The following is a 16,300-nucleotide window of genomic DNA, read 5'->3' as shown; positions in this document are numbered from 1 at the left end:
GCCAAGCAATTTAACGCAGCCCGGGCTCATTTAAATCAAGCTTTTAGGCTTTTACGTTTTCCTTACGTTTGACTTGTAGGCCTATACCATTATCGCCTATTCCTACTCTTACCAGCTTGTCGAAAAAGGATATTTAAAGCATTCTTTCGACAGAAGTCACACTTTGTATTGTATATAACCTAAAAATCTATTTCAGACCCCTTTTAGACGAGGCCCTACACGACACTTTCTATAGTTACGTAATACAAAAGAAAAAAAAAAAAAAATATAAATAGACAAACGTACAAGGATCCCAAATTGACTTTTTTGACAACAAAATTAAAAAATCTGGCTTTTTCCAACATGGTTAATGTCTAAAAATCATTAGGCTTTTTAGCTTTTTTCTGTCATTTTAATAGAGGCTAAAACTTGATAAAATTAATTAAAATGTTAACGTTTTTCGAAACCATTCCTGTTTAAATATCAAAATAGTAAATCATTTTATTATGGGACATTGTTTGCATGAATTTATTCTATTGCACTTTGGGATAAACACGCTTCAAAATTAAAAACAGGATATTTTAGCCCATTTTTCGATATATTCTACTAGAAGTTAGATTGTGTTTGAAAAATATGCATCTAACGTGTTATGTAACTCATATGGCCACAACACACTATTTGTTTTGAACCTCACGAGAGCTTGATACTAATTGCGATTTTTTATCATACCAATCAACCATGGAGTATATTTAAACGAAATTTACTATGTGTTGAATATAAAAATACTTTTAGTTTTTACGTACAGTTTAGGCTTCAATGAAAGTTTTAATCTAGCAACCTTGCCACGGACCGGTAATAAACTCCTCGCGGACTGGAACCGGCGCAAAACTTTTAACGTAGCCCACGAATCAATAACTGTTTTCAGTTTGGTTACTTGATTCAAAATGTGTATTTCATTTTGATTGTGATAACAGAAAACCATTTGTTCTATTATTCTTGTTAGATTTCGTAGGGCTTGTGGTATGGACAGCCACAAATGGAACTTCTTGTGTATTTTTTTATTTTACTAGAAAAAAAGTAGGTTTGTTTCATACTTCTAGCATAGGAAAAAAAAGGAGACCGCTCTGACCAAAGTCAACTTAAAAGACTAAGAAAAAAAATAATCGTAGAAAAATTAAACCTAATTGAAAACAATAGGTTGAAAAAACGGCGCGCAAAAAGAAACCACCCAGGATAATGTCACAACCTTTACCGAAGTGCAGAAACATACGTTGCATAGATTGTGGGTTGAAGAGTTGAGAAACGTTTCGCTTTAACCCCGAGAAAAATAAGGACCGTTGAACGATTCATTGAAAATAACCATATTTTTTTTTGCCGGCCTAGTCGTTTGAATATCCCGCTTCCAAAACTTTATCAAGGGTTTTGTCCTAATTTATATATTTTCCATTTCTTTCTAGTATCAGTTTGTTGTTTCTTTAAAAAAACGTGACACTGTCGCCACTATACTGTTTCTTGGGAGTCGAATAAGTCTTACTGAACCAGTAATAAAGCGTTTTTCTGTAAGAGGCAAAAACCCAAGTTCAAGTAGTAGTTTAAATGGTTGCTGATGTAGTTGAAGCTGCTAGCTAAATTTGCGACTGGTAACCGCGTTTAAAACCTCGCAGCACTTCGCACTTGGTTTAAATCTAGCATGGAATTATAAAAAAGGCAATTGCGGATAGTTTTCGGACAAAACATGGCGTCCAATATTGGACCGCCTCGTTTAAAACGACGTCTTCCTTTCCGGGTCACCGTTGGCAGTAGAAATGGTGGACTCGCGAAACTGGAACCTAGATGGAAAGGTAACAGGTTGCAGTTCAACATTGTCAGCAAGGAAGTCCAATGGTTTTAATCTTCAAGGCGTATGTTTACTGTTTATAGTTATGTCGGTAATGTTGGCTGGTGCGAATTGTGAAAGGGCTAAGTAAAATTAGGTAAATTAATTAAAAAATTTAAAACAACATGGCCGATTAGTGTTGGCTGGTGCGAATTGTGAAAGGGCCAAGTAGAAATATGTAAAATAATTCAAAATTTAAAACAACATGGCCGATTCTAAAGACGCTTTGTCCATTGGTTTTTATATTTAATACCATTATAGCATGATTAGTTTAACTAAACCATGCGTCCTTCAAACTCGTATAATCAGAAGGAACAAAACTGCCTGGTAATATGTACCGATAATTATTTTACTGCCGATTTGGCTAACTCAGAATATGATAACGATAATTGAGGTAGGACACGTCCAAAACGGTAAACGAGATATTGCAGCGGTCTTTATATTGCGTCTAACTGCATTACAGTGTTTCTCAATCAATTCAATTCAGGGATACCAAAAAACACAGACCAGTAATCATACAAAATCAGTGATCATACAAACGAATTGCTGCACACAATCTGTCAAATAATGTATTTAAAAGATGTTGCGCGGGTCAATGTTTAAGGACCACCAAATTACAATGTCCAACCGCCGGGCTTAAAGTTTGCGACTGCGACTAATTTTATAAGAGATAGACCGAAATATCGGTTTACCAATAATATACGATAATATTTGCTTCTGTCGATGTATTGGCCTAGTTTGGCCGATATTTTACTACAAAATATGACACGTTTTTCCTAAAAAACAAACAAATTTTCTATTTTTAGGGCCAAAAAAATTGTATAGCACTATGGCCAAGTTAACATGTAGAATAAGAGCCTAAAAAATGTAGGTTGATTTAGAGTTCAAACAATATAGGTAGATCAATTAAAATGCTATTTGGATTTTATTTTCATTCAACTTAAGTTTTGAGCACATTTCAGGTAAGAAAAACAATCAGTATGCCCATCCGTCCGTAAAAAAGTGATATCGGTCTAATTTAGCGTTCATGTGATCACCTGTTTAGGGTTGAAACGCCGTAGTTGGGCGTGGCCGGCGGACTGGCCGTGGTGACTGAACTGACGCTGGACTTGTTCGACTTGCGCATCGAGGCTCGCAGTACTTTGCGACGAATGCTGTCCAGCCTGGCACGCGCCGTGTTGCCTGGGCTGCCGTTGTCGTTGTTTGGTGGCTTTGTGTCGTTGTTCTGCAATATTGTACTGACTGTAAAGCAGTGTTGTAAACAAGTAACAGTATTTTCAAATGACTAAAGTACAAGCAAAGTATTTTTGACTAAATAATAAGTCAAGTCCCAGTCCAAGTGATCGATTGCCCAAGTCAAGTCCAATTAGAGCAAGTCAACTTCCAGTCAATTCCTTGTCACAAAAATAAAACTATAAAACTTATTAACTCGTCCCAATATGAGCAATAACTCAAGTAAAAAATAATATAAACGAAAAATACAGCAAAAAATTGCTTTATGAAAAAAAATTAAGTAAATATTCCAATTTATAAAAAAAATGCTTAATGGAAACACTTAATTTCAACCTAAGTCCTTTGCCAAAATACTTAAGTCAAGTCATTTGGCCCAAAAGATTTAGGCGAAGTCAAGTCATTAGAAAACATTGACTTAGGGCCTTGTCATTAACTTTAACACGTAAAAACGTTTTTCTGCTTTCGTTTAGAGTTTTTTAAATTTGCGATAAAGTATTTCCAGAGTATGAAAAAAGGCCATTTTTATGACAAGCTTAGATTATGATACAAATGACTTGACTCGGAATTGACTTGTTTTTTGTGCAAAAACGCCTTGGCCTTGGGTGTCGTCATTTCACTATAGGCTTTTCAAAACGGGAGTTGCTTGCGAGCAACAGCTGGCCTGTTTATGTTAAAATTTCGAAATCACATTGTTCACCAACAGTTTTCGAGCGACACAATATGCCGTTTTATTTTCTACAAACTTCATTATGTGCATCGTTCATCAAATTCGGTGCAACGAAAACAAAAACCCAATAAACCCCGGCCAGTGCCTGCAAACTAGGGTGGAAGCGGCGGTTCTGATGTGCAAATACACCTGCTGGCACGTTATGGTCTACACGAGCTTTAATTATAAACGGTAGTTTCATGAATCATGATTGGCCTTTCAAAACGACGATTAATTTTCTGCGTTAAGCCACACGCGCGAGTGACCTAATGAGACCAGAACCACATATGAATTAGAGTCGGATTGGGTAATTATCAAACATATTATGAAAAACAATCGAAGAATTGTACGTTTTTGGATAGACATCAGATTTCAAAGAATTTATCCCTAACATAAACCTAAAATAAAACGCAGATTAAAAAACATTTCAAGAGCATTAATATGTCACTTTACAAGTAAAAAACTAAAATAGAATGACTTTTCTATTACAAATAATCAAGTAATTTTGTTTAGATGAACAATTAACGACACATAATCAGCGACAAAGGCGCATTTATGGGCAAAATATATTGCAAATTTCTATTTTTCCCGGACGCACCAAAGTTGTAATGACTTAGGTACACAATTAATTTACCATTTTAAAGGACTCGACTTGACTGAAGCCTTGTTGGTAGAAAAATTGACTTGTAGTTAACTCGCTTTATTTATGACTAAACTGGGACGTGACTTGGACAACTGATGACTTGAATTATATTTCAAAAGTTATTTTTGAAATGACTTTGACTGCGACTTAAATCAGAGCAGATTGACTTGTTTACAACACTGCAAAGCACCTGTGCTATTCTCACCGAATCCCCTTTGTGGGCGCCTTGAGCGTTTCCAGAAAGGAACACTTCGTCGTCCACCGTCAACACGACGGACTTGCCGTCGCGGGGTTCGATCTTACGATCGTTGGAACTCTCGTCGGGCACGTACTCGCTCGTCGTGGTGCTTATACCGCGCTTACTGGACAAAGAAGCGTTCATTCGACTTATGCGAACGTTCGATGTCGGATTGCGGCCCTAAATAGAAAGTTCGATTATAGTTGAACGCGTGTGGGTAAAGTAACTAATAGTTGAGTTAAATATTCGTATTTTAAGATTTAAGTCAACGTGACAAACTTTTCTTAACGGTACAAACCGGCTGAATTAGTTTCGTGTTTTTTGCCGTATGAACAGTGATAAAAGTAAGACAGAACGGTTTGAAAAAAATCATTTTCAGTAAATTAGGCTACTATACTGTCCACTTTTTACACAATACTATAGTTGTTACTTTAGAACAAACTAAAAAAATATAAAGTACATAGTTTAAATGCATGCGGGTAAGTCCCTAGTATAGTTGAGTGAAAAATTCAAATCGGGTTCAATCCTAATATACCGTGTCTATTTTTACGCTGTTGACAACTTGACACCAAACTTTTCTAAATGGTACAAAACGTCTGTATTCTTTTCGCATGTTTTTTGTCGTGTGATAACAACAGTGCTGACAGTAAGCCAGAACGTTTCTGTAAAAAAAATTTGGCAGGTACTACGTACCCGGTACAAAAAGTTCTATAAAATGTTATGTTTTTATCAGGCAATGTCTATTGTTTACCCCGCAATCCGGTCGTCTCCTTTAATGTTTTTAGACTTTGATTTAACATTTCAGTTGCATATTTGCGCACGACATCAACCGATAACTTAATGTTTCCTTAGGTTACTGGTTTTAACCATCTGTGACGTTTCGATAAAAAATATTTTATCGCTTCAGAAAGTTATTCTACTTTCAACTTTGCACATCACTAGTTCGGTTCACACTCGGGTGCCAGATTTTGGCGAAAAGCTAGACGTTTAAAACAGAAAAACAGTGCTGTAAGAACTATGAGTACGAGATTTTGACCTAAAGGAGAAAGTAGGGTTAAGTTGGTAGCACAAGTTAAAACTGCTAAAGGTTGGTATTAACAAACAAAATGTAGCCTACGGATCCGTATGTCATATACACACAAAAACAACTTTAAACCTACTGCTGAATAGAAATTCTTGTTAGTGGCATATTTTCTAAGCTATAGTTTAACAAAACAAATGCACAGCTAAACATGTTGTATTACTAACTGCTGTAAGACACCGCTTACAGATGTTCATACACAAAACCAGACGGCTACAGACGAGTCTATTGCTAATTATCTGTCACGTTTATATGTGAGTATCATTTGTAACGCGGCATGAACTATTGCACCAGGACGTTCAGTTGCTGGTGAGTAAATTGGGGTTTAAAACCTTGAATAAAACCTTTCATAAAAAAAATAATGCAGGATATTTCGAAAAGCGTAAACAAAAAATTCACTTTTTAAGGGAAACTTTTTATTATTATTAGGCTAACTTTCATTTAAAAACAAACAGCATGTTGAAAACAAAGGCAACTTTAAACTTTTCATATCGCTTCAAGAACTTAAAATAAACTTGACTCGAAAAAAAAGCTGGACTCAAAATAAAATAAAAAAGGGCGCGTATATAATAGAGCTGGTTAACACTGATATAGTCAAACTTACGTGTACCACGGTGGACCAGTAGTTGCAGAAGCGATCGCCTCTATAAAGCAGGCAAATTACGATCAGGATTCCGTGGAGTCCAACAAAAATCCCGTCCACAACTTCGAGCTCGTGGTGGTCGTCCTAAAAACTAGGTTATTTAGCTTGATACGTAATTGCAAAGCCAAGTAGGTGGAGATCAAGCTATACATTACAGATCTGTGCATAGTGTACTAAAGAAATTATTGGGTATTTAAAAAATGACAAAACGTACAAGTTTTAAGGTTGATAACCTTTGTTTTCTCACGCACGACTACTTTACCATGGATTTTGATTAACCTACTTAAACCAGATAGCTAAAAACTAAAAAAGTAAATGGCTAAATCTCACACAAATATATTTGTATTTATGCAAGCAATGGTGTCATGTGTGTTCCTCTACTGGTGCCCTGTAAGCTTTTGTAGCTTAGTTGGTAGAGCGACGGCCCCGGTATGATCGGAGGTCATGAGGTCGAACTTCACGGCAAGCTAGTTGATTTTCAAAACCGCCTTGCTTGTATTATTGATAGATTGATTTTGGTTAGTCTAGCGAAGGCTCTCAGCGTAAGTGTGCAACTATAAAAAACTATAAATGTCACATAAAGAAAAAGTTCAATTTGTTTTCACAGTTTTAAAGTAAAATTAATTCAGCAGTGATGGCTCACACAAGTTATAGGAAGCAAACATTACATAGTAAAACATAAAACAAGTAAGTATTCAAACAAGTTGGTATTTCAGTCTTAGGTGCCTTTGAACCTCTTAAAGGCATGCTCCAGACCTAGATACATTAAACTACATTTAAACACGGAGATGGACAAATCATAACGAATGAAGACGGCACGCAAATCTTAAAAGTAAAAACTCACGTCGTATTTGCTCTTGACGATCCACATTACGACGTGTGGGATGTGGGTGAAGAGGATTATCAGCGTGAGGATGAATAATCGAACCAGGGCGCCTCGATTTTTCTGAATGGAACAACGTACGCGACGACTTTCATAAAATTTCAACCACAGGTCTTGAAGGTTGTAGGTATAAAAGGAGTTTGAGTATCATAAAAAAAAGTCAGTAAGCCCATTTTTAATTATATTACTCGGAAACGAAACTATAACATGTATGACGTATCCGTTCTAGTACAACACTAGGGTAATTATTTATACCCGGGTAATATTGCTAAAGATTTGAAACCAAATTAGTTTGACCATTTTAGCTACAGAAAACCTTCCAGCCAAGTGGTTTTAATAGCTCGAAAAATGTTCGGCACAAAAATAGGTTTAGTTGATTAAAACTTGCAGCTCGTCTATTGGATATGTTGTATAAAGTGTTTACTTTCGTTCGTTGTTATAGTGGATTAGCTTTTATATAGCTTTGGGAGACGCAAAAAACAAGGACACCGACGTCAGTAATAGCCTACTTCTTTGTTTCACTCTTTAGACTTCCCGGAAAGAAAGCGTATTTTATATTTTTACTTCTCAAACACCATGTGCATTATCACTCCTGAATCAGATTTGCACACATTTCTCGCTAAAATCTTTTTATCTGTGGACCAATGGAACTTTTACATTATGTATTACCTTGAGTGTGGATTGAACCGCAAAAGGATTTCGCCAGCAGGTTAGCCTCGAAATGCAGAAGATTGAACAGCAGGTTATGCCGACGACGATAAAGCCAGTTATAATTCCGAAGCCAAGACCCACTGTATCACCAAGGTTGTAAAAGCAACTGAACAAAAAATCAAAAATAGCCTCAGTTTAAAATTACCTGATCTCCGTTTCACAGTTAAAATTTATTTCAGCGAGATCTATCGGTTTACTGTTACATTATTCTTCTTTTAAAGCCCCCCCTCCTATTTTTTTAGCATGAGGCTGTCAATCAATAAAGCTCATGGCATAAATAATTATAATTTATACTATATATCTATATATTTTGTTTAAGCGACACTTACTGTTTTTTGTTTAAGAACTCGTGATCTTTCGAGGCATCGTACGCGACAATAACGATCGGAACAATTGAGGCGGGAACTGCCAAAGAGAGAAAACTATTATAAAGACCAGCATAACCAGTATTATTAGCCGACTAAGTAATTAAAGTCAAAACATCATTTTATTCGAAATAAAGAAACCTAATAAAACTGTCAATAAGTGTGGTGATTTACAGTCTCCCTCAAATGGCCTCGCGCATTTAAATAAGTGCCCACAATGAGCAGACTAGGACAACTAGTTAATTCTAGTCTTCTAATTCAATGAATTAGAGCAAAATGCGTCTAATTCTAATTCTAATCTAATTTGTGAATTGCTTGTGTGCTCTAATTCTAGTTCTAATTTAATTCGGATTTTACCAAAAATCCTACTTTGTCCAACGACATTTTTAGTCTCTTAGTGAAAACAAAGAATTTGAATTCTAACTCTTTGGTTGAAACGTAATTTTCACGGACTAAAAATCATATGCTATGCTAAAATGCTTAAAAATTAGCACACACATAATTGACATGCACATTCCTATTGAAATACTTCTAATTTTAGTTTAAATTCTAGTTCAAATTCGTTTTTTTTTAAGAAGGTAATTCTAATTCTAATCTAATTAGAGAAAACTCATAACGATCTAATTCTAAATCTAATCTAATTTGGAAAAACTGAAATGCTCTAATTTTAATTCTAATCGAAGGTTATGAGGAAACAAATCAATGGATGGTATCTTTCCGAAGCTACAGTTTTAAGGTAAACAATGTTCCTATTTGTTCTAACACAACAAAGTATTAACACAACGTGTAGATTACCTGATGTTTAGTACTATTTAAAAAGCATCTACATTATTAAACACCTAACGTTTCATTTTTGTTGTTGTATTTTTAATTAACTCGGCAATGAAATATAAAAGTCCATGTGTTTGAAACTGCGTGTCTTCTCAACCAATAACGTTATCAGGATACGAGTTTAATGTTGTAGGAACCTGGATATACGCTTGCTTACCATACGTAAACACTTACCATATACCATACGTAAACACTTACCATATACCATACGTAAACACTTACCATATACCATACGTAAACACTTACCATATACCATACGTAAACACTTACCATATACCATACGTAAACACTTACCATATACCATACGTAAAGACTTACCATATACCATACGTAAACACTTACCATATACCATACGTAAACACTTACCATATACCATACGTAAACACTTACCATATACCATACGTAAACACTTACCATATACCATACGTAAACACTTACCATATACCATACGTAAACACTTACCATATACCATACGTAAACACTTACCATATACCATACGTAAACACTTACCATATATCATACGTAAACACTTACCATATACCATACGTAAACACTTACCATATACCATACGCAAACACTTACCATATACCATACGTAAACACTTACCATACACCATACGTAAACACTTACCATATACCATACGTAAACACTTACCATATACCATACGCAAACACTTACCATATACCATACGTAAACACTTACCATACACCATACGTAAACAGACAGATCACTTACCATACGTAAACAGACAGATCTTTATGAAGAAATTGGAAATGTGTCTCAGTGCTGATCGCTGTATTCGCATGCAAAGAAATATCCAGTGCGTCAAGAGCCAAGAGTGCGTGTAGAACCAACCAAACACCACCAGAACGCTTCCTAGACGAGATGTAATTACGAAACAGTTATATTTGAAATCCAACGTTTTTTTTGTAATTCATAAAACAGTTAATCAGGTGATCATGATATAAACAAGTTACATTTGTAAAGGTGAAGTTGCGCACCACTAAATCACCAGAAATTTTAGTAGGCAGTATCGATTTACAGTTATGTTTCAGCGAGGCGTTTTAACATTAGAACGTATTAATACTATATTTAGGAGTCAAATTTAAGGACAGGATAAAGCTTTCATTTGGTATCCTTAAAGAGTTCAAAAAGCATTTTCTAAAACTGCGTGAATACATCGAAAATACTAAGCATGGCACATCACATTTTATACAAAATCCAAAAAATAGCTAACTTAAAAAAATACTTGTACTCTTGTAAACTCTCCTGTTGAAGCTAGTTTAATTCAAGCCTCGAAACAAAATTTTGTTTTAATTTAAGGCTAGAGGTCTTATTTAAACGTTGAATGAATATATATCAAAGCTCCAAAGGTAGCATTTTTTACAAATAAATAGTGCGACCTATTCTAAGTGGGCTTAAACGTCTAATTTCATGTGCACTATTTATCTCCATAAAATTAACTTGAAACCTGGGACTGGCTACTTCATCCGTAATTTCCACACATCTTACCTGCCAGGCAGTTGGTGCTGGGTGCGCTGGTCGTTTGTTTGTTCCGGTGTGTGTCGGCGGCAACTACAATGATGAAGCCCACGTAGAAAACGAGCAGCGAGACGCAAAGGTTGATGGTGATCATGTGCTGACGCTTCACGCGCAAGAAACTACAAAGGAGTTGGGGAAAGGCAGTTTAAAACCATGTTACCATACAAGGGTTCGCATAAGGCGGAAGTTAAAGCAATTGGATATTTTATGAAAAGGTATAGGCGAACATTAATAGTGCACAATGAACTGCTAAGCAGATGGGAAAAAGAGTGGTTAGATAGCGCGTTGAACAACTTTTTAATCACGACCTAAAAAAAAGGGGGGGGGAAGTTGATTAGCTACCGCCTTCCGAATGTTTTAATTTCACAAGATGTTTCATACAAATGCCGAACAGTTCCAATGTCGTTTAATCAATAGACAACTGTAGGTAATCTTTAATAGGGATGTCCGTCACCTGACATTTTATTCTGCTTCCGAGACCCGATGTTTTGAATTAAACATATCGCGATTCGATCCGTTGCCAAATTACGCAGAGTATACCCATGTGTGATGAGCGAGATAGTACAATATACCCATGTGTGTAATACATAGTTGAGTTAAAATTTAGGAAGTTCGGAGGATTAAAAAAAACGAGAATTGTTAGTGTTAGCATGTTGTATCCAACCGCCGGTGGCGATGAGAGATATTTTAGATTCTTTAGGAATCTGATTTTTTATTATTTGGTAAGCCTCTTACAACTTTTCTGCAAGCAATCAAACTACAATAAAATCAATCTATACTGTGCTACATTGTATAGAGTTGATGTGTAGCATCCCAGTTCGGTTTGTTGTGACATGATAGTGAATTACTTAACGAAAATTCTGGTAGGGGGTGCCGCAAAATAAATATAATTTCCAAAACGTGCAGCAAGCCATGAAAGGTTTGAAAACACTGTGTTGGAGTTACCTGTTGGCGACGTAGACGATAAGGGTCAACAAAATTGAAATGAGGGAAACCGCGCTTCCGACGAACAAAACATAGTCGGCGGTGTCAGTTGTGTGTAGGTTCATGGTAGGTGTAGAGTTGGACATCGTGCTTGGCCGAGTGTTCGGCGCAAGTTATTGTAAACGGTCTTATTTTCCCGAAAGTTTAAACCAGTTTGAAAGTATTGCTTGCTGTTGAAACGCTGAAAAAACACATGTAACAACCGTTAGGCTTGGGTTTTCTTCTGTCACTGGTCACTTGGTTAAGCTTGTATCTGTTTTTATTGCTCCAAAGTACAATTACACTTATTGCCACACAACCATCGCTTGCAGAAACTTAACGGTCGCTTGTCAAAAAAGAATGAAGAACGGTGCTAGTCAAGAATCCTGTCTATACACCTTTTTCACAATACGGCATACAGTTACGAAATCAGTCGTCTAAATTGAAAACTGGAAGAATAAATATAATAAAACTTGATCCCCCCTAACCCGAACCCTAAACCATCTAATCTGCGATGGTTTAAAAATTTAAACGTGGTAATACGATTCTAGAACAGCGCCAGAAAAACATGCAGGTGCAACCAGTGCTAAACTTGTGGGGGGTGGGGTAAATTTGTGGAGGGGGCTGGTTTATTGGAATACAGCCAATGTTAATACAAACAAGTATGCAGCAAAATTTTGGCCTGATTTTTGCCTATAATTAGGAAGCACTTGTGATGACAACTATTACAAATTCATTGTATGGCGGTTTCATGGGGTCGTTTTCGAAATGCTACTGCAATTTCTCAAAACAGACTCTCGCTCGAAATTATTTGCTGTATTTACCCAACTTTTCTGCAAACCTTGCAACAAGGCATGAAAACAGCTTATGCAGTTACGGGTATACTTTACATATAGATAAAGTTAAATGCAAAACAAAAGCCATCAGTCAGCAAAAGATTTTATAAATGGGTTTCTCCTTACGTAAATAAACTTCAACAAAACCTCAGTGTACAACTTGAAAAAAAAAACTGCAAGATGGGCCAGGGTTTTGCGTTTACTGTAGCTATAACCTTTGGCGGTTGGTTTATTTCGATCTAGCGGATGCCAATGTTTGCACAGAGTTCAGTGGGCGATGTCATATTAATAGGATATATCTTTGGTTTAAGAGTAATTGGTTTTCCAGTGGGCGCAACATATTTTGCACATAAACGTCCCAAACGAACTCAGTTAGGTTCGGTATCAACAGTATCGCGTGGCCGGTTGCAATTCACGGTTTAATATTCTTACAAATTACATGACAATTTGCAGGAAAACTGTGAATAAAACGGCTAAACCAGAACCCAGCAATTAAAAGGGTGAAATAACCCGAGTAAAATTAAATTTTATTTTTCCATTGAGTTCCCCTAATTAGAGTTTCTCATTTTAGAGTTCTTATAATGGTTTAATAAAAATCGCATAATGAACACCATTACTGACTATACGCCAGAATATTGCCATACATTCTATCAAGGATTGCTAACTCAATCGCAACTAGAATAAACCTAACGACATATATTGCAGTAACATAGCGACAAACTATGGCATGAAATGTGAACTAAGTAACCTGTTAAACTCGTACTATATAGCTAAACCAGCTCGAAACTATAAAAAAATGAAACCGTTAAACTTTACACACGGACAGCTGAGCTGTCACCAGTCTTGCCACACTCGCGTATATAAAAGCTTCGAAATGCCCGAAACGCTGCCCTGTCGTGCCTAAATAGCTTTAATCGTGGTGTTATGGGTCAAACATATGCACTTCCCACACGCCTTTCCTCGGCCGGCGAAAAAGCGATCGTTCACCCAACTATACAGAGAGTTATGGCAGCCCCCGAAACCAGCTATCTGTTGCCCTATTAGTTACCAGCGTGGCTCTATAGTTGACAGTGCGAGACTGAGTGCTTCCCGTGAAAAGGATGCTGATCAACGTTAGAAGCCCGCGCAGGCAATGTTTACAAGTTGTGCCTTTTGTACGTCACCCTTTCCCTGATAACTTGGCTGTCGGAAGTACCCCCTGTATAACCATATATAGACGCAACGCTCATTGGGGAATGTCCATATAACGGCGGGACAATACTACTCGTGTAAGTACATTTGTTTATAACTAAACAGGTCTGTTTAAAACTACAATAAATCCTGCAGAGTTTTTTAAGCTCCAAATATTTTTAAAATTTTTTTAACTTCAATACAACTGATCTTAACCATAACAAACACGATACTCCATGCAAATAATGACAAACTGAAGAATGTGTAGAAGATATCTCCTCGCTCTTACGCGTAAATGACTACAATGACTTCAAATGGGCAAAATATTCTTTAGTTTTCCTGTCTTAATTACAGTCGGTCATTAATAAGTTAATTATCCACTTAAACATGACCCTCCTTAACTAAAACAGCATTTCCAGCAAGTAAGATTTAATCACAACATATTCGAAAATAAAAAAGAACAGATCTTTAGAATTTGAAGTCAAAACATTGGCCTGCACACAATATTTAAAATTATGGATAGCTGCTAATTACGAAAGTACATACTAATGAAGTTCCGTCTACAAGCTGACGCGATTTCACTCTACAAGGCTACTTCCATGTTGATTACGACTAGTCAATTAATTATGTGGCGTGAAATTAATTAAAGCAAAAGCCAAATCATAATAACAAGTACTGATACATTTAAAAGCGCCGCATTTTTACGGAGGAAAAAGGCTCATTACCCAGAAAGATAAGCCCAATGAAGCCCAATGACGCCAAACCAATTACACACAAAAAATAAGCCGTAAGGATTCCTTTTCGCTTTTGCCTGCCTGACTTGCATTACTGTCGCGTGATGTGCCAATACACTGACGCAGGAGTATAGGCAGGAAAACAGAGTTACCGTATACAGATAATTCAATCTGCGTCAGGTAGTTCGAACTGCCGCTGTGTGTATGTGCGGCCAGACAATTAGTCACCGACAAAGCGTCATTTGCAGCTTGCATGACAGAGCGACGGCTAATTATATATACATCACACGCATGGTTCCAGTGCTAGCATGCCCCTGTCCTACTGGGTTGTACGCGAACCCGCTGAAATCACGTGCTGAATAAAGTATTGCCTGATGATTCCAAGGAAATACAGTCAGAATCGTAGAGTTGGGGCACGACACATGTCGATTTTCTGCTAACCGACAACCACGTACCATCTGCGGGGTACTGGGTCCCTGTATTGCTAACCGGTCGTTTCGGGTAGGTTATTTTGAAAGGGTTATTTAGATCCCTGTGTGCTTTTACTTTCGGCATATATCATAGTTAAAACATTTGAATAATTAAAATATATACTTACCAATAAACCAATGTATTGCTAACATTTTGCTAAGGTTTATTCAGATCCCGTTATGCTTTTTACCTTCAGTTGCCTATTTACCAAACTAACATTTGAATAAACACCTATAACGAAACTATATACGTGTCTAAAAGTCGTATTGTTACTTTGAGCAATGGTGTAGTACGGTATACATAGTAACGATGCTTTTAGTGGCTTTTAGGTCATTACCACAAACAATAATTCCTTATTCTACCTAAACTGATGTTGAAAATGAATAATAATTCGAAACGAGTATGCTACCGGTCCCTATACTTTGGTATGGGCTTTATATATTCCACTATTATGCTCTACAAATATGAACGACTTACTGCTTTAAATCGTGTTTTTCAATGTTTAACCAGAAATTATGCCATTTCCGTGCATAGCAGTCACCAAAAGCTACAACATAAAAATAGAAAGGATTCCATCAAATGTCATTTCTTTTCAAATGAAGTTTTATGGTTTAAATCCATCTGTGAAAAAAGGTTGATAAAGAAAAACAACTGATAAGTGATAAACATAGAAAAATTAAAAATAATACTAAAACAGATGAGCTGATGAGCTAAGAAAGACTTTTGTTGTGGCCAATAATACAAAATCAGTTAATTTAGAAGAGAAATTTATTGAAAAATTTTCTCGATACGACAACCTCAAGGGCTATTAATTTGCTTAATATCACTAGTTTTTAAGGGACCTAACCCGCACTTAAAGCACCGTTTTTCCTTGAAATCTGTGCTACTGTAGTTATGGTAGAATTCAAAAGCACTACCCGTACTTCGATTCTTCTTACTTTCTTCCGCGTTTTTGAATCAAAATCGCTGACAACGTAAATCGCACTTGTTACTCACTGGTCATTTGCCCAGACTTTGAAACTGCTCAATTGTTGTTTCACATGGATTGATAAGCTTAATTACACTCTACATTTCAGCAGCACGCTGTTTGAGAAGCGCTTTCACAGGGCAATCAGCGTGGGCCAGTGATTCTGGCCAATTAAAAAGTCGCACGAATTTTCTATTGTTTTGTAGGCTACATAAATACATTAAAAAAATAGTAGCCCGAAAGTTTGCAAACAGCAAAATATTCAACCATTTTGCTTCAGTTACTCTGATACACATGCTTAATTTTGATGTAAAGCGTGGGACAGCATACAGGCAGAATTAACAACAACGCAACATGGAACGAATAAAGTCCTTATAAAAGGTTAAATGTAGAGTAGGTAGAGCTTGCAACACCCTTAGAATTGGTTG

At 36.5% G+C, this 16,300-nt stretch overlaps 2 protein-coding genes across 3 annotated transcripts; one reads left to right on the top strand and one right to left on the bottom strand.

The window, feature by feature from the left end:
* Positions 1-1,663: 1,663 nt before the first annotated feature.
* On the bottom strand, positions 1,664-15,578 carry LOC146132027 (uncharacterized). Of its 2 annotated transcripts, none has more exons than XM_083397476.1 (11): positions 15,383-15,578; positions 11,677-11,896; positions 10,702-10,850; positions 9,925-10,065; positions 8,323-8,398; positions 7,952-8,099; positions 7,244-7,345; positions 6,361-6,483; positions 4,628-4,855; positions 2,893-3,080; positions 1,664-1,808 (listed from the first exon to the last, which is right to left on the bottom strand). In XM_083397476.1, exons 2-11 carry the CDS (start codon positions 11,799-11,801, stop codon positions 1,742-1,744), a joined length of 1,347 nt encoding a protein of 448 aa, XP_083253602.1. In that variant the 5' UTR covers positions 11,802-11,896; positions 15,383-15,578; the 3' UTR covers positions 1,664-1,741. The 2 variants fall into 2 exon arrangements, with proteins under 2 accessions (XP_083253602.1, XP_083253603.1); XM_083397477.1 differs by having other exon boundaries at positions 4,643-4,855.
* On the top strand, positions 9,045-9,899 carry LOC146132028 (uncharacterized; the record flags this gene model as incomplete). Its single annotated transcript, XM_083397003.1, has 3 exons — positions 9,045-9,094; positions 9,323-9,423; positions 9,847-9,899. Coding segments are annotated over exons 1-3 (204 nt in total), but the record flags the coding sequence as incomplete, so codon positions are not given.
* Positions 15,579-16,300: the final 722 nt, after the last annotated feature.

This window comes from Ascidiella aspersa, chromosome 9, assembly GCF_963924565.1.
Source record: "Ascidiella aspersa chromosome 9, kaAscAspe10.2, whole genome shotgun sequence".
Classification (NCBI taxonomy): domain Eukaryota; kingdom Metazoa; phylum Chordata; class Ascidiacea; order Phlebobranchia; family Ascidiidae; genus Ascidiella; species Ascidiella aspersa.
Note: the sequence above shows the minus strand (reverse complement) of the source record. Positions and strands in the feature narration are given on the sequence as shown.

What these genes read in the sequence shown, in the direction of transcription:
- LOC146132027 (XM_083397476.1), bottom strand. Translation starts at nt 11,801, where the DNA reads ATGTCCAACTCTACACCTACCATGAACCTACACACAACTGACACCGCC. An exon ending in CGGTTCAATCCACACTCAAG is followed by an intron (nt 7,346 to 7,951) that starts GTAATACATAAT and finishes TGTTCCATTCAG; the next exon opens with AAAAATCGAGGCGCCCTGGT. An exon ending in ATTCGGTGAGAATAGCACAG is followed by an intron (nt 3,081 to 4,627) that starts GTGCTTTGCAGT and finishes ACAATATTGCAG; the next exon opens with AACAACGACACAAAGCCACC.